The sequence below is a fragment of the Trametes versicolor genome (assembly GCF_000271585.1).
Source record: "Trametes versicolor FP-101664 SS1 unplaced genomic scaffold TRAVEscaffold_8, whole genome shotgun sequence".
NCBI classification, from domain to species: domain Eukaryota; kingdom Fungi; phylum Basidiomycota; class Agaricomycetes; order Polyporales; family Polyporaceae; genus Trametes; species Trametes versicolor.
The window spans coordinates 1,907,435-1,924,405 of record NW_007360328.1 but is presented as its reverse complement, the minus strand read 5'-3'; the positions used below and the strand labels follow the sequence as shown (position 1 = coordinate 1,924,405).

General features: G+C 56.5%; 7 protein-coding genes across 7 annotated transcripts; 4 read left to right on the top strand and 3 right to left on the bottom strand.

Moving 5' to 3' along the window:
• Positions 1-292: 292 nt before the first annotated feature.
• On the top strand, positions 293-1,624 carry TRAVEDRAFT_59703 (NAD-P-binding protein). The gene is made up of 6 exons (XM_008042504.1): positions 293-385; positions 450-494; positions 608-1,033; positions 1,099-1,182; positions 1,245-1,314; positions 1,396-1,624. The coding sequence occupies exons 1-6, from the start codon at positions 346-348 to the stop codon at positions 1,553-1,555; spliced, it is 825 nt and encodes a 274-aa protein (XP_008040695.1). The 5' UTR covers positions 293-345; the 3' UTR covers positions 1,556-1,624.
• A 275-nt stretch (positions 1,625-1,899) lies between these two features.
• On the bottom strand, positions 1,900-2,603 carry TRAVEDRAFT_49637 (uncharacterized protein; the record flags this gene model as incomplete). The annotated part of the gene is made up of 5 exons (XM_008042116.1): positions 1,900-2,194; positions 2,262-2,311; positions 2,367-2,415; positions 2,475-2,490; positions 2,561-2,603. 5 exons carry the CDS (start codon positions 2,601-2,603, stop codon positions 1,900-1,902), a joined length of 453 nt encoding a protein of 150 aa, XP_008040307.1.
• Positions 2,604-4,551: 1,948 nt separating this feature from the next.
• Positions 4,552-5,235, bottom strand: TRAVEDRAFT_170793 (signal recognition particle SRP9/SRP14 subunit; the record flags this gene model as incomplete). Its single annotated transcript, XM_008042503.1, has 3 exons — positions 4,552-4,946; positions 5,001-5,078; positions 5,164-5,235. 3 exons carry the CDS (start codon positions 5,233-5,235, stop codon positions 4,692-4,694), a joined length of 405 nt encoding a protein of 134 aa, XP_008040694.1. The 3' UTR covers positions 4,552-4,691.
• Positions 5,236-5,527: 292 nt separating this feature from the next.
• TRAVEDRAFT_38598 (mitochondrial carrier) lies at positions 5,528-7,176 on the top strand (the record flags this gene model as incomplete). The annotated part of the gene is made up of 12 exons (XM_008041942.1): positions 5,528-5,555; positions 5,606-5,680; positions 5,745-5,749; positions 5,818-5,900; positions 5,959-6,027; positions 6,087-6,230; positions 6,280-6,356; positions 6,408-6,441; positions 6,495-6,564; positions 6,817-6,890; positions 6,949-7,082; positions 7,154-7,176. 12 exons carry the CDS (start codon positions 5,528-5,530, stop codon positions 7,174-7,176), a joined length of 816 nt encoding a protein of 271 aa, XP_008040133.1.
• Positions 7,177-7,565: 389 nt separating this feature from the next.
• Positions 7,566-11,438, bottom strand: TRAVEDRAFT_127432 (PigN-domain-containing protein; the record flags this gene model as incomplete). The annotated part of the gene is made up of 19 exons (XM_008042502.1): positions 7,566-7,768; positions 7,846-7,960; positions 8,022-8,091; positions 8,157-8,171; positions 8,232-8,323; positions 8,366-8,577; positions 8,635-8,730; positions 8,799-8,911; positions 8,978-9,168; positions 9,229-9,580; positions 9,637-9,863; positions 9,915-10,210; positions 10,272-10,416; positions 10,472-10,638; positions 10,688-10,832; positions 10,885-10,902; positions 10,959-10,993; positions 11,046-11,219; positions 11,273-11,438. The coding sequence occupies 19 exons, from the start codon at positions 11,436-11,438 to the stop codon at positions 7,566-7,568; spliced, it is 2,832 nt and encodes a 943-aa protein (XP_008040693.1).
• Positions 11,439-11,805: 367 nt separating this feature from the next.
• Positions 11,806-14,321, top strand: TRAVEDRAFT_151427 (Six-hairpin glycosidase). Its single transcript, XM_008042501.1, has 7 exons — positions 11,806-12,168; positions 12,224-12,598; positions 12,647-12,731; positions 12,785-12,865; positions 12,921-13,609; positions 13,666-13,802; positions 13,859-14,321. Exons 1-7 carry the CDS (start codon positions 11,941-11,943, stop codon positions 14,247-14,249), a joined length of 1,986 nt encoding a protein of 661 aa, XP_008040692.1. The 5' UTR covers positions 11,806-11,940; the 3' UTR covers positions 14,250-14,321.
• A 1,310-nt stretch (positions 14,322-15,631) lies between these two features.
• TRAVEDRAFT_49632 (uncharacterized protein) lies at positions 15,632-16,922 on the top strand (the record flags this gene model as incomplete). Its single annotated transcript, XM_008042115.1, has 4 exons — positions 15,632-15,680; positions 15,733-15,830; positions 15,890-15,978; positions 16,619-16,922. 4 exons carry the CDS (start codon positions 15,632-15,634, stop codon positions 16,920-16,922), a joined length of 540 nt encoding a protein of 179 aa, XP_008040306.1.
• Positions 16,923-16,971: the final 49 nt, after the last annotated feature.

Genomic DNA, 16,971 nt, shown 5'->3' with positions numbered 1-16,971 from the left:
CTCTTCCCGTGGTGTGCACGCAATGTATTTTACCCATCAGGAACGCAAACCAGCAGATACTCTCGAGCCACGCTTTCTTGTATATATGAGGTTTGGTTCTTTAGTTTGTACAACGTCGTGCGCGCACTCACCGTCTCGCGTTGGGTTCTAGGCTGTAACTTCTCAAAGCGATACACTATATATCGTCGACTTCAAATGGTATCTCTCGGGTTCCGTGCCGGTGTGAGTCACTTTCGGTGCACACCACGTAAGCTGAGAGCTTTATCGATGTTGGAAGCACTTCGCCTTCATCCTCGACGCCCGCGACCACTTCGTGTGAGGCTTGACCGATCAGCAGCTAACAGCATGGATTTCGGTTTGCAAGACGTCCATGTTTTGGTTACAGGTACATTTCGAAGTTTCAGCTCAGCACTGTGTAAATCGTTCTGACATCTCTGTGGGGATTATAGGGGCGAGCGGCGGTATCGGACTCGCCACTGTGCGCAGCTTCCTACGTCAGTACCTCCAATCCCACGCAGGGCCTGTTTCACATGGCCACCATGTGCCCGCGACATCCCTGTACCTTCCCTGCCTCCCGTTGGACACGGCTGACGCACCCGAAACACAGAGGTCGGCGCGCGCGTGACTGCGCACTACAACACCAAGTCCGCGCCGCTTGAGCCGCTGCTCACCGAGCACGGCTCGACGCGTCTGCGCCCGCTGCAGGCGGACCTGTCCCGCGAAGACGACACGCAGCGCCTCTTCGCCGTTGCCGCGGACGCGCAGAGCGGGTTTGGCCCCGTGCAGGTCGTGGTGGTCAACCACGCGTACTACGAGACGCGCGAGGTGCCAGTTGCGCAGATGTCGCTTGCGCAGTGGGAGTCGACGATCAGCACGAACCTCACGTCGTCCTTCCTTGTCGCGCGCGAGTACCTGCGCGGGCTGGAGCAGGCCGAAGAGGGCAAGAAGGAGAAGGCAGCGATCGTGCTGATCGGGAGCACGGCAGGCAAGTATGGCGAGCTGGGTCATGCCGACTATTCTGCTACGAAGAGCGGTGAGTGTGCGCATTCGCAAGCAACTCGGGCGATAAGCTGACAAGGGCTCCGCCTCGTTGCACAGCGATGATGTACGGACTGTGCCTCACATTGAAGAATGAGATCGTGAAGATTGCCCCGAAGGGACGGGTCAACGCTATTGCGCCAGGTACGCTTTAGTGAGCTTGCGTGCATCTGTGTCGTGATTTTAATGAACGCCGGTTGCCACAGGATGGGTCAAGACGCCTATGGCCGAGGAGTCTTTAAAGGACCCGAACGTTGTATATCGGGCGTTGGCAACGTATGTTCCTTGCACACAAGCGGCTATACACTTAGAGCCTCCGGAAGGGCGGTGCCACTGACTTCACTACGCGATGTACAGGTCCCCGCTGAAGAAAGTAGCCACCCCGCATGATGTGGCGGGCCAGGTCGTCGTCATCTCCTCGCCGACCCTCTCGGGGCACATCACTGGTCAGGTCCTGATGATCGAGGGCGGCATGGAAGGTCGGCTATTGAACGAGCGGAAAGACTTGGGGCTTTGAATACTTTCCCAGTGTTCTTTACCTGAGCAGAGTTCTGCATGCATGTATCGCGAATTTAGCTTTGGTCCCTGATATCTCCCTGCCTCAGGCTTCAGAAAGCTGAACGCGCCATGTATTTTGATGCAACTCTATCAGCGGCTCAGTACTCTGCATCATTCTCTTCGCCTCACTGCTTGATTTGGTGCCCCGAAATCGAGCACTTGACGTATCAAGTATGTTATGTCTCATGAACGACTAACATCTCTATTCGATGGAAATATACAAATCGAGTCGTAATCCCAAGAAAGCGACTTCCAAGCAGTGGCGACTCGGAGCGGACGAAAAGGGAGAGAGGGATGAGCATGTCACGCTGGTTGTTCACCGGCCCCGCTACTCCCCAGTGCCGCTTCAGGGTCTGGTATGGGCTCCTCGCGTGACTGCGGTGCGAAGTCGAGCGATGCCTGGTCATCGGGGGGAAATGAGTGGATAGGACCCCCGATTATGCCTAGGAACGGCGGGAGCTCGGGTGATCCTGTCCTCGGGTCGCCGCCGCTGTCGATGCGAAGAGAGTAGGAGGTCATCGATGCGTCGGCCCCCTCCAGCCGCGCGTTAGTCTCGTGGAGGTGGAGCAGGAAGCGGCTGTTCAAAATGGAGGAGATGCTGCGCAGGACGTGCATCGTAAGCATCAGCAACGTGGCGCTGGATGCGACCAGGGAGACGGCCCTACGGGTCAATAAACCCAGCGATGTAAGCCTCCGCGCCCGGTTGTATTGTGATCTATATAGCAAGTCGAAGGTCAGTTTGTCTACGCGACGCTAGGACGAGCACGCACAGAAAGTATCGTGAGTATCATATCCGCCACATTTAGAGACACGAGGATGCTGCACACAAACTTATCAGTATCCGAACTTGTGTAGTGCCAGAACAAGAAAGCACGAACCAAAAATATGCCGCTCCTGTGCAACGGACGAACATATGAGATCATTATGCGACTTGGACACATGTAGAATACCCTGTCGAGCATACCGTTTTCCCACATCACCTGTTCGAGGGAGGGCCGTAGCGGCATACCTGTCCTCAGTTTCGCCACACGTGTTTGACGCCAGGTGACCACGACGGCTAACGACTCCACGAGGATCATACAGCTTCTGGAGGCGATAACCACTGCCGACCTAGATTAATGGCTGTATGTTGTCATGAAGAGGCGTACTAACATCTGTCATACTAATGGGTCAGCGCAGTGTACATATAGTGGAGGAAGAAACCCCACCCCACGTAAAAGTTAGCGCTCTTCGTGCGATGGCTTTGACAGTTCAGCGGTGCGGGGAGGTTGATGGGGATGTCTTGGTACACGGTGCTCTGTAGCTGAATCCATTGGTGGACGCAGGATGATACGAAGGAACATATGGGACTGACCGCGTTGATGACGAAGGGTGCCAGGCTCAGCATGAGTGCAACCCCTCCCACGATCCTGTTCTTATGTGAGAGTGCGTATATCCGCAGGGTAGTGAATACTGGCATATCCTGTTAAGCGGGATTGACTGTGGCGAGTAACACATGGCATACTGACTGGCAGGTCCGACCAGAGTCAGAATTTGTACGACAAAGGAGAGCCAACCGAGCGCAACACAGCTTCCAGTGGGTCCAACGTCAGCAAGCACTGATAGAAAGCATTCAAAGAAAAAAGCGGATACCTCTACAGATGCTTGATGTATTCGAATTTGTATATGCTAAGGACGTGAGTAACACTCACAAGATCCGATACCGATACCGACGGGACCGTTCCAAGCGCCAGGAGAAAATAAAACAAGGACATGTATCTGTTCCACAGATAAAGGGCGCGCGAGAACCAGGTCCGAGGTGATCGCCAGACGTATTGGTATTCCCGCCCTGAGGTGAGGAGGACATCGTATACGAGTAACGCTGGCGCATTAACAGATGAGTAGTATTCCGTTGAAAAGCGGAAGGTAAGGCACGCCAGGGCGATATGTACCAGTGGCTACAAGGGTGCAGAGGCTAATCGCCGTCCTGTATAGTTGGGCCATTAGTATAACGATTTGCATCGAAGTGCGCAGACTTACGCCTCCTCATATATTACAATATATTGTGCGCTGAGGGTGGAGTTTTGAGACGACATGCTCGAACCTGTGGGTCCAGCGTGACGGGAACAGAGAGAGACCCGGGAGTACGAGTGGAGGGATCGTCATTGTAATCGCCCCTTTTGAGCAGCGAGCGTTTGGTGGCAGCAGCTTTAGTTTGAGCCGGCTGGCGTTGCGTGCGAACGAGCGGTGCCCTGCCCGTCGCAGGGTAGATCGCGTCCAGTCGCATGTTGACGTTGAGTAGGCACGGGGCAACATCCGATCGGCGAGGTGGCGTGGCACATGAATACCAGCCTCCCCTAGGAGGCACATTGAGGCTTGATGATCAGGTAGGGGCCCGACGTATCTGTCCGATGAGCTCCTTGAAATGTAAAAGTGCTCCGAGAGACTCCCTTGGCTTCGGGTGTTTCACCACCCACCGCCAGCGTCATGCTCGCCTCTGGTATCAACGCCGCCCTAGTCGTACGGCGCGCGTCAGCCACATCCTTCAAAAATGCCGTTAGTCCGCTTCGGAACCGCGAGCCAAGCTTCAGATACCCGGTATAATGCAGAAAGTGGGTGCCCTTCGAGGTGTATGCGTTCCGGAGGACTAGGCTCTTACAGTTCAGCACATCTGCCGGGGGTTGGTTAAATATCTCGGTGTCTGCCGAATACAGAGGCAGTCCCCGGAGTGAAGGACTGAAGTGGGTTCAGCTGCGTAGTTCCACACATAGTGGATTGGGACGTAAGGCTGGCGTACCAGCCCATCAGGAGTCCTGATAAATTTGTGAGCGAATGACCATGACACGGATAAAGAACATCCAAAGTCAATGAATCGGAATGGCGGCGTTCTCATGACATCGGCATATACAAGGGGGTCGGAGTCCGACCCGGAAGGACAAACAGGAAGTGTGTACGAAGATTCGCACAACCAGATTCGCGGATGGTACAACACGTGGATTGGAAGAGTCTAGTGGTGAATCGACACACTGGTGGTAAGCAGTCCTGATTCGTGGACTGCGTGCGAGGCCGCCCTCCTGCTCCGTCTCCTCTGTCCTCCCACCCCGCTCTACAGCCGTCTACTTTTTCTTCTTCGGTTTCTTCTTCTTCACGCCGCCACCCGCGGGGCCACCGGGCGCTGGGGTGGAGTGTGCCTCAGATGCAGCCGTCTGGGAGGAGGCGGAGGTGGGAATTTGGGATGCGATGGACGCGGAGGGGGTGAGGGTAGTCGACGCCTGCGCCGGTCGTCGGTTCTGCATCTTCTGCATAAGCGTGAGGTTGAGCGCATCAAAGCGGTTGAGGAAAACGGAGGAGTGCGTCTTGAATTTCAAGCACTGCCCGCCCGGTTCAGACACGCGTACGTGGAGCAGAGGTACGAACAGACTCACTGTCGTGTTATCCGTGATCTTGAGCACAAGTTTGCCCCCGCCATCGGCCGACTGCCGCCATTTCACGCAGTACCTGGTCTGCTCGCCGAGATGTGTGCGATCGTGTGCGATTTGGGCCCTGGTCAGCTTGGTTCATGGCGCGCGGATGAAGCACGGTACGCACGGAGTTGGGGGATTTTTCATAGAGGGCCTCCGCCGCCTCTTGGTATTCCTGCCAGGACGAGATGTAGACCATGGCAGGAGCAGCCTCGAGCCCTGCCCTCCACCTCAGCCTGTCCTCTGCCGCGCGCCCGAGGCGCGCGCCGCACCCATGTGACCGTTACTCCGGTCACAATTTGCTCCTCGGCTGGCCGCGCCGGGGGGCCGGGCGCGCATCAGCATCACGCTTTTGCGAGCGATCTCGATCGGGCGAGAGTCATATGCACCCGGGGTTGGACCTCTGCTCCTCGGACCTCCTCCGCACAGTGCACACGACCTCGACCGCAGCCAGCACGGCCCACACGTCACCTTCTTGTGCTCATACCGCCATGTCGACCCCGCCCGCGGAGAGGAAGCGTGCGTGCACTGGCTGTATGCGCGCGCCGAGGCTCATCCCGTACCTGCAGCTCTCCCGTTCGTCGCGAACTTCGCGGCCGGTGCCATTGCTGGTATCTCGGAGATTTTGACCTTCTACCCTCTCGGTGAGCTGTCACTTGCTGCGAAGAGGTGCGCGAATGTGAATTGACGGGAAATACGCATTGGCAGATGTCGTGAGTTTCCTACTTGCACTCCGCTGCGCGCGCACGTCTTCATACCTCCAGGTTGTCGCGCATAACAGGTGAAGACTCGCATGCAGCTCGAGACAGGTAAGTCTACGCAAGGCGTCGTCGGGAGCTTCAAGACTATCGTCAAGGAGGAGGGGTGCGCTCCTCGGTCCCTTCGTCTACTGGCCTGCAACATATTAACGTCTGCGCCATAGTTTCGGCCGCTTGTACCGCGGTCTCCTCCCTCCGCTGCTCATGGAGGCCCCGAAGCGTGCCACGAAGTTGTGCGTACACGTCTCCCTCGCTCGTAGACGGGCGAACACGGTGTTTACGGTGGAGTTAGCGCGGCCAACGACTTCTGGGGGAAGCGCTTTATGACGCTCACCGGCGAGAAGAAGATGACGCAAAATCTCGCCATTGCTACTGGCTGCGCGGCTGGTGCGACCGAGAGCTTTGTGGTCGTGCCTTTCGAGCTTGTCAAGATCAAGTGCGTGAATGATGGCATTGTGGCGTGAAGTCGCTGACCGTGGGATCAGGCTGCAGGACAAGTCGAGCACATTTGCGGGTCCTATGGATGTGGTAAGACAGGTGGTCAGGAAGGAGGGTTTGCTTGGTGAGTGGAGGCCACCTTAACTAGCTACACGCGTTAATCCGGGCTCGTTAGGCCTGTACGCCGGTATGGAAGCGACAATGTGGAGGTGGGTGATATTTCCTCTCTTATTCCGGATCCTCGCGCTCACACGCTCACCAGGCACCTCTGGTGGAACGGCGGATACTTCGGCTGCATATTCCAAGTTCGGTCATTGCTCCCTAAGCCTGAGGTGCGAGCTTCCCCGTCTCTCCGCGCTGCACACGTTCTGAGCCCTTGCGTCAGACCAACAAAGCGCGCCTGTTGAATGACCTCACTGCAGGCACGGTCGGTGGTCTCGTCGGTACCGCGATCAACACGCCGTAAGTCCCCCGCTCCCCTTTCTTCTCCATGGGGAAAACTGTCTTACATCCGTCCGCAGATTCGACGTCAGTGCCCTTTCACTATCCCGAGGTCGTAAATTGACGCCTCCTCGATACCACAGGTCGTGAAGTCCCGCATCCAGGGATCAAGCAAAGTCCCCGGCGTCGTCCCCAAGTACAACTGGACCTACCCCGCGTACGCGCCTCTCCGCCCTTCCCCATCTCTGGTCAAAACAGCTAACACGTCGTTGTAGACTGGTGACGATCTTCCGCGAAGAGGGCCCCGCAGCGCTGTACAAGGGCTTCGTCCCGAAGGTGCTCCGGCTCGCGCCCGGGGGCGGTGTCCTGCTGCTCGTCGTCGAGTTCACGCTCAACATCTTCCGCCAAAGTGCGTCTCCACCCCTCCCGCGCGCTCGGCGCTCGCGTGCGGGCTTTACTCACCCATGACGTCACTCCCAGCGCTCGGGCCTCCGTACATCTGAGCCTGAGCTCGTGATGTTCCACACCGGAGTTGTAAGAAAATCGGACGTGTTCGACGTCGCTGGGGATGGTGTCGCACGTATTGCTTAGACAGCTTACTTAGCGAAGAGAACAGTGCTGGTTCGGACACGGCGGAGGTCGACGATACCGTAGTGGAGTACTGCAGGTCTGGTTGGGGCGTTGGTTAGCTTTCGACAGACGACGGTTCCGAGCAGTGTCGACCGGTGCGGACTGTGGCAACATATACATGTTGTAGAATAATATAGATGCGCAACGTGTCTTTACGCTCTACCACCGCCCCCCGCTCGCATCCCAGTAACTAGTGTCCCGCACCATCCCTCACACCTCCGGGTACATCTGGACCCGTACCCGTGTCTCCTACCGGGTAAGTCTAACGTATCTTCCTGCCGTCAGAGGCCCCATCGACGCCCAACGCACCGCGCGGCTGGCCGGCCATGAGCAGCTCGCCGAGCGCACAGATGCCCGCGGACCACACGAGCAGCAGCGAGCCGATGCAGAAGAAGCTGATCGTCTGCCCGATCTCGAGCCACGAGCCCGTGTCGGTGACGTTCAGGAAGAACGTGATCGTCATGACTGCCCGCGTCCGTGTCAGCGCTCTCATTCCGATTCCGTTTTTGAGCGCAGGAAGAGGGGGAGGGGAGGGGACTTACTGTCGGTGAGGGTGAGCGCGACGAGGACGAGGCTGAAGGGCGGGAGGTCGAGCCGCGCGTTGAGGATGGAGAAGGCCGTGGCGAGGATGATGTACGGCGCGACGATCTTGAATATCTGCGCGACGGGGCTCGCTTGAGCGGGAAGAACAAAACAAGCGGGAGGGCAGGAGACGTACGAGAAGGGCGGCCATGAGGAACGGGCTGAAGATCGGTACGAGGCGGTACACGGGCTCCAGGTAGAACGATCTGAGCAGCTAAGGTCAGCACAGCACGCACAAAGTGAGCGTGAAGCGGGTGCGAAAGTCGCTCACGAGATAGACGCGACGCTGTAAGAGCAATCATCAGTAAGCCGGTAGGTAGATTTAGTTCTGACGGTGCGCACTCACTTTCCGGTCCCGAAGAACGCCACTTGGACGAAGAACAGGAAGAACACCGCGATACGCAGGTCGTCCGCATGCGGGCGGTACGTGCTCGCATCCTTTGCGCGCTCGGCCGTCTCCACAGCTTTCGCCGCCGTTACAGGAGCATCTGTCGCCAGCGTGTATGGGCGCAAGGCAGATTCGACCTCCACCCAGAGAACGAGCGTGAGCGAGTAAGCGATGTAGAAGAGGCCCTCGGTGCTGATCGTGAGCCACACGAAGCACACCCCGAACCCGAGGAAGAAGCTCAGCAGGCGGCCGTGTGGGTTGCTCCGCGGGGCGGGATACACGAAAGGCGTCACGATCCCAGCCACTGCAAGGCGGTTAGTGACCCGCTTTGCGCCCAATACAGGGCTAAGGAGAGACGTACGGAAGGTGCACCAGCCTAAGAAGCGGTACATGCGTGGGACGGGCCATTTCTCTTGCAGGTCCCGGACGATCAATATCGTGAAGAAAAGGCTCCAGCCTATCCCAAACAGCTGCATGAACGTTTCGTTAAGACGACCGCTTACGATACGTCGGTGGATGGACGACGCACCAGCACGCACATCACAGCCCCAAAGCGGCGGCGATCGTCTATGTCAGGGTAGGGCGTAAAGAGCAGCCCTATAACCCCGATTGCGTATATGAGCAGCGAGCTGCACAATCTGGTGGGCAATGTGAATCAGCAAGCTACCTACTGAGGGACGAAGGAAGACAAGTAAGAAGCGTACATGATGGGCAAATTCTCCTTCTGGTGTACGCTGAGCAAGGGGAAGACCGCGGTGAAAAGGCAGGCTGCCATCCATCTCAACAGTAGTTGCCGATCTTTATATAGGAGCTCCCTAGGCCAAGACAAGAGCGGCCACAGTACGCCTATGACAGCAAACCAGGCGCTCCATATGGATCGATGGGTGTATCCTGCCTATGGATTGCTCAAATTATCAGCCTACAGTGCGGTACGGATCGCGATGGGCATACTTACCACCATGCTCTGCAACGCCGCTACCACAAGGGTACCACGCAACACATACCCTGCCAAGGAACCGATCCGGGCGTGCCGTATATTGTGTAGTAACGGACCACTTGCGCGCACTAAAACCTGGTCCCAGAAGTAGCACGGGAAGACGATGTAGACGTAGAACGACCACGGCGATCGTTGCTTTGAGAATAGCGCCCAGAAGGCCCCCAGTACTACCGTCGTAAGAAGGTGGAATGGGAGCGCACTCCGCCAGGATCGGGATGCTGTGGGCGGGAGGAGGATTGAAACAGCTCCGAAAGCGATCCAGCCGAGGTAGGCAGCGATGACAATGCCACGGATCATTAGGCGGTCGTATCTGAAGGAAGCGGTGAACTTGGTGCACAGCTCGTGAAAAAAGATGGAACCACTTACGTCTGCAAGTACCTCAGACCTTCTAGCGTATGCTCGATGAGCTCCTTTGCATGCAAACGCGCTTGATAGTAGTCTCCTTGTTGGATCAACCCCTCGATGACAGCTAGCTTAGCATCTCCGGGAACCTTTTCTAAAACCTCGCCGGCTGCAAAGAAGGGATATTGCTTGTAGAACAGCGAATGCGTGCTCTTCTCGTCATGCTTTATGCGGTAGTGCTCAAGTATGGCCTGCAAACGGCCTTAGATCAAGCCGTTTTACTGCAGTGGCGGCTTGCTTACCTTGGCATTGACGAGAGCCGCTGCAGCTTGCGTCTTCTCTCCCTCCCTGGGAAGAAGGTACCCAGGCTTCGTCGGGTCTACGTCGGGAAGGACGCCAACTGAGTTGACCGGCAAGTTGACCCCGATGAGAGTAGACATAAGTGCAGCGACGTCGGCCTGCTCAACATCCCGCCGTACGAGATGCGACAGTCCCCATGGCTTTGAATACTCATCATGCGAAGACGGGATGCTGTCGGGGAGCGGCCCACGAACGCCTTTGCCCCATGCGATCAGTGGCGTACGCGTGTTGTCTGGATCTGAGTGCAGCAGCTTAGTTGAGGGAAGGCTTTCGTGTGACGAGAGCGACGCAGACCTTACCGCCGTCGCCGTGATTCCCAATCTGGGACATGCCGTGGTCTGCAGTGAATACGAACGCGGTTTCGTGATCTGCGTAGAATTCACGGAAGAGCTCCTCCGTCTTGTTGACAATCCCGTCGACGACTTGGATGTTGGCCATGTATTCCTGTACGAAGCGCGTGTCAACGAGCACTCCTTCAGCGGCGAAAAGGTGATGCAACCTTCGAATGTGGTCGGTAGGAGTGGCCCGTCGTGTCCAAGCCTAGGAGATGCAAAAAGAAGACGGTCTTGTCTCCTCTCAGGCGGTCGTTCAATTGTGGATCGATAGTGGCATTATGGAAGAGAGCAGTTAGGTGGTCCAGCACCCAAAGATCCAGGGCCGTCGCATCTGCATGGGGTCTTAAGCCGGGTGAGCAGGGGAGCAGCGTGCTACTGACCTTTTGTGAAGTCTTCCTCGTCTTCGTCATAGCACCACATCTTCACTTTCCCGGGGGTTGCACCGCGCGCAAACATAGGCAGTATGTCAGGAGATCCGAATGAATACGTCGTACTAGATTGGTTGAACACGGAGTCAAAGTCGACCTAGGACCATCTGATCAGAGCATGACCCAGCTTGTAGTGAGGAAATATTCACAGGATTCGTCTTCCATCCCTGGTGGAGGCGGGCGTTACAGCGTGATAATGATATATCTGTTGCACTGCACGTACCTTCGTCACTGCAGACACGTCCTCGTACATCCCACCTATCCTACAGTTCGGCATGCAAGTTGCAGTCAAGATAGTGGATGCACATACCAATGAGTGCGACATGGCCGGGTCTACTCTCCGTGGGCACGCGTGTATGGGAGATGCCAAACGCGCCCCTCGTCTCGACAATGGACCTCAAGTGTGGAGCAATTGTTTCAGGAGAGTCAGGAATCATGGAAAAGCCATTCTTCGCGAGAAGGAGGTCTGCCCGCAGACCATCACCTGGGGAACTTGGTTACTCTGCTGCGAACTAAACATCTTTACTGAGCACACACCTACGATGAGCACTAGCCGCTTGGCTTCCGCCCTCTCGATGGAGTGTTGTCGCATGCCATGGACCACGGGGCTGGTGAAGTAGCAGTCGAAGACCGTTCCGATGTAGACAAGATGGAATACCAGACCGATGAGTAGGAGCCGCCAAACCGAGCCGGTCACTGCCATTATCGTGGAATGAATGGGTATATTCGTTCAAGTGTTCATGTGCGCTCTGCCTGCCAGTTGTATGTATGCGCCGCCGTATGATGACGACTGCGAGGCGAGAAGATGGGAGAGAGATGCAAACAGACTCATGCAGGCGCTGCTACAGTGGGCGCGTGGCACGTTGGTGACACGCGTGTGCCGGTTGACTCTCGACCACCATGATCCGCCGAATATCTGCCATGCGACGTCTCATCTTTCGACGACTAGCAGCCTACCGTAACCCCAGCCTGCCCCTGCGCACCCCCGCCCACCTCTGGGTACCTCGGGGTTGCTCCTGACCCGCTTCTGATTCGTGCACATTGGCTTCGCCGAAGATCTGAATCGTTAGGTCACACTCTCGTTCAGCAGACATCGTTGCGCTGCACAGCGGGCCGCCGGCTGTGTTCACCTTTCCTCGTGATGGCGCCGAGACTGGAGGTATAAAGGGGCTGGATAGGGTGTCTTCAAGGGATCAAACTCGACCATGCTCTTCTGGCTGCTCCTGGGTTTGCATGCGCTAGTTGCCGTCCGGGCCTCCGCACCTGCTGGGCCCTGGGACGCTTTCAACTTCGCCCCGAAAAGCCGAACGGTATATCCCACCGCGGTCAAGGTCACCCATGGTGGAGTGCGGAATGCGAACGCTCTAGTAACGAAGGGTGCGGCCACCCTATCCGGGAACGGCTCCTGGCTAGCTCTTGACTTCGGTGTCGAGGTAAGCCTCCAAGGTGCCGTTTCTCGATGGTTCATGTTGCTCAAAACACTTCTAGGTTGGAGGTCTCGTATCCCTCAACTTCGGCAAGGTCACGTCTCGGTCATCAATAGCCCTATCGTTCACGGAATCGCCTATGTTCATCAGCCCTCTCACGTCAGATGATTCGTCCTATCCCTCTGCGAATATGTCCTTCGACGGTGTTCTTCACGTCCCCGCACCTTTGCCGACTGGCTTCTGGACCCAACCTGCTGCGATGTTGAGAGGAGGGTATCGTTACTTAACGATTGTCTCGACTTCCGATGAACCGGTGACTCTGTCTAACGTCTCCTGCGCCATTTCATTTGCCCCGCACTTCGCGAATCTGCGCGACTATAGCGGCTACTTCTTTGCTTCGGACCCGGAGTTCCACGACAAGAATTTCTTGACGAAGGTAGATTGTTCGCATTGCATGACGGTTACAATACTCACTCCTTGGAAGCTCTGGTACGCAGGGGCGTACACTGTGCAGACAAACACGGTTCCGCTGAACACCGGCCGCCAAGTGCCTTTCGTACAATCTCCAGGTAGGAGCCTTCCGTGGTTGATGGATCCCTGCCAACATTTAACGCCTCTGCAGGTTGGCTGAACAACGCGACCCTTGGTGTCACGGGCCCGATAATCGTCGACGGAGCTAAGCGCGACAGAGCCGTCTGGCCAGGTAATGTTGAAAGGGACTTCTCTCGTTCCGACACTGTACTGATACATATTGCAAGGCGACATGGGTATCGCGGTTCCTACGCAGTTCGTATCTACCAACGACCTGATCCCTACGCGCAACGCCCTGTCTACAATGTTCGCTGCGATCGACCCCGTCACCGGCGCACTGCCCGAGTCCGGGCCTCCCCTCAGCCAGCTCGGAAGCGACACGTACCACGCGTGGACATTGATTGGCACCCACAACTACTACCTCTACTCCGGAGATGTCGACTGGCTGCAGACCGCGTGGGCAAACTATACGAAAGCGGTCGCGTTCCTCGAGGGCAAGGTTGACTCGTCCGGGCTGATGAACGTGACCGGTCTGCGCGATTGGGCGCGCCTGGGCGGTGGCGGCCACAATTCGGAAGGCAACGCGCTGCTGTTCCAGGTGCTGGTAACTGCGGCGGACCTTGCCTCGCATGTGAACGCAACTTCGCTCTCGTCCGCCTGGAGCGCGAACGCGACGGCGCTGAAACAGCGGTTCAACGAGGTGTTCTGGCTGCCAAGCGCCGGATTGTACCGCGACAACGACACGACCACGCTCTGCCCCCAGGACGCGAACTCGATGGCGGTGCTGTTCAACCTCACTGCTACGCCGGAGCAGGTGGCGTCCGTCAGCGAGGGCTTGACGAAAAACTGGAACGAGCTGGGGCCGGTCGCGCCCGAGCTCCCGGACACGATCTCCCCGTTCATCAGCGGTCTGGAGGTGAGCAAGTCCGTATGGCGCAATCCGAGGCAGCGCACCTGACGGTCTATTGATAGCTACAAGCGCACTTCGCGGCAGGCAATGATGCACGCGCGATGGACCTCCTCCAGCGCGAGTGGGGCTACATGCTGTACACGAACCTCAGCGTGCAGTCGACTCTGCTCGAAGGCTTCACCGCGAACGGATCCCTCTCGTACGTCGTCCCCCAACCTACGTGTCCCTGCGTTTGTTGACATCTGGACCTTGCAGTTATCGCAGCTACCGCGGGTACAATTACGACCCCTCCTACACCAGCCACGCGCACGGCTGGAGCTCCGGGCCCACCTCCGCGCTGACATACTACGTGCTCGGGCTCACCGTCACCTCGCCGCAAGGCAGGACGTGGTCCGTCGCACCGCACACCTCCGGGCTCAGCGCTGCCGAGGGCGGTTTCACGACGCCTCTTGGGTGGTACGGGGTGAAGTGGGCCCTGAAGAACGGTTCGTTCGCGCTGAACATCGATGTGCCTGAGGGGACGACCGGGTCTGTCAAATTGCCGTTCGCCGGCCAGGTCCTGGTGAACGGAAAAGCTGCCCAGGTGGAAGAGGGTGACGCGCTGCAGTTGGGCGGCGGAAAACATGCGGTGCTGGTATCAAAGTGACGCCTTTGTATTTGATGTGCGGTTAACGAAGCAGATTTCTTCGTATCCTGGGCATGTACTGGAATTGAAGTGGATGACCAGCGTTCAGCACAGGGCGTGTATCGTAATTGGTGGGATGCCATGATGCATGGTGAGAATATCTGTCTCATCTTGTGTGACGCACAATGACTAGGGCCTCAGGCACACTGTTACCTCCCCGCAACACCACGTCCGGGCTCAACGCAATGGCGGAGCTTCGCGATGTCGTGCATTTGATAGGTGGTATGTTGCATCTCAAACTCATCAGCGCCTGCTTCGCTTTCCACCCCGCCGTTCCAAGTCCTTCAATCGTCTTGATCAGGAGCCTCCCAGATGCGTCCAGAGATGCCAACTCTGGGTCTTTCCTGACCACAAGGCCGCGAGACATCCCCGCGTGGCTCAGGTGCGAAAATGAACACGTTCATCACCGGCGGCGCGCTCGGCCATGATCATCTTGAAGCCGCGGTACCAAGTGAGTTTGGGACATGATCCCGAATCCCGGTACTATTGACGCGGAGCGATGGCGATGACGTCGCCTTCATCGTAGAATCCAGATGAGGGCCAATATTCGTAACTTCGCGAGTGCCCACTAGCGTTGTTGAAAATGAAGCACCTGCAGTATAGTTTCCACATCACGGCACGCGTGTCATACTGAAGGTGCTGCTTGCCGGCATGCAGAACCATCTCATATAACATCAATAATGCCTCGGTGTCAATGTATATATGTTCGCTGGATGCGCATCGCTTAAAAGCCTTCCAACAAGCGACAGTCGTCCTCGATTGACAACCCTGTCTGGATTCATCCACGCTGCGACTCGGCAACCTAGACTCAAACTGCGAAGAAAATGTCATCGTCGGGCTCTGCTATCACGGCACAAGTGATCGCCACATATCAGGAATTGTAAGCCTGCGCACTTCAATGCAGGCCATTGCAGGGTTCTACTAACGATCACACAACTGTGCAGGACAACGGTTATCACGCTCAACATTGTTGTCACGGGTACACATCTTCACATTCCCTCTCCTTCCGCTGGACAGTGCTCACTCAGTGTGATCGATAGCACTGCTCCTGTACGACGTCATTCTCACCTCAGGGAGAGAATATCAGTACATTTGGCGATCACCAAAGTCCTGGGTTTCACGAGTCCTGTATATGTGGAACAGATACATGTTCCTGTTCAATCTTCTCGTGAACCTCGGGACCATTCCGGCGATATCGGTCACCGTGAGTCCGAATCTCATGCCCCTTCCGTGCAGATTCGAATCCTAACGAACTATACGTCTACAGAGGTAGATATTTTCTGTTAAGCCCTTCATGGCATGCGCTTTCTGAAGCCGGGCTTGCTGGAAGCTGCAATACACTCATGTGGCTGGCCGAAGCCCTACTGATCCTGAATCTTATTGGACCTGCTAGTGAGTACGTATGCTACTCGCAACGACCATACTAGCTGACGAGACATACCAGTGTTCACCACCATGAGAATTTATGCGCTCTCAAGGAAGAACAGGGTCCTGGGCGGGGTGGCCCTGGTGCTAAGCATGACGCCGTTTATCATCAATGCGGTTGGCACCCTGCTAGTGTCATTCATCTGCCATGCACTTGCTCATGTGTGCAACCACAGATCACGGCATACCAGAAACCTCCCGTCTATCTTCCTGCGCCGCTGAACTGCGCTCAGACCGACACAGCCAGCCGGAACCTCAGCATTGGGTGAGCTTTCTTCCCGTCAATCATGCCCCGGAGTGATATGTGCATTACGCTCACCCGTGAATGCTCCCAGATGTGAGTACGATGGTTCCTGTGCAAGAGGCAGCTGTTGACCTACTCGGACAGTGACCGTTGCCTCGAGAGGCTCTCTGATTCTCGTGGACTCACTGGCCGCCGCCGTGACATGGCGCCAAACACGTGTGGCGCTCCAGCTGAGGACCGGTACTGTAAAACGGCCTTCGCTTGAACAGGTGATGTGGGAAAACGGTAGGCTCCACGCGATACTTGAAAACGTCCAGGTCGCCTATTGATGTGCAACTCCGTGGCTGGTATACAGGAGCTGTGTATTTCTGGTTCGTGACGAGTCGGATGAGCGCTGCAGCTGGTAATCTGACAAGCTTGTATGCACTGGCAGCGTACTAGCTTCCACGAATATAGTGGATCTGGTGCTTGTTCTGGTTTCCGTGAGTGTCCCACTCGGATTGGTATACACATGATAATCTTCAGTTCCCGCTGCAGATCGCCCTACCGCCACTGAACGAGCAGTCCTCGTATGTGTTGTACTTCGTAGACCCGTAAGACTATCTTCCTCGTTATATCGGACATCACCATTACAAAATCTCACGACGGAACTTCCCTACAGTATTTCCTCCATCTTGAATAGCCGCTTCCTGCTCGCCCTCCACGAGACGAACGCGCGGCTCGAAGGGGCAGGGGATGCATCCATATCCTCGCTCTCCCTCAACACCGGTAGTGGCGACAACTGGCGGGGAGACTCGCCTGACCTCCCGGAATTCCTCGGCGTTATCGGCGGCTCAATCCACTCGTTCCACGACGAGAACGAAGACCTGCGATCCCTGGAATTCGCGCCGCCGCAGGAGGAGGATCAGTCCGAGTCGGAAGGAGCGATTCAGGAGATTAGAAGAGAAGGAGTAGATGTGGCCTGATACATTTATTTGCCTTTCTCTTTCTGCTGTACCCGCTCCCATGGTGGTC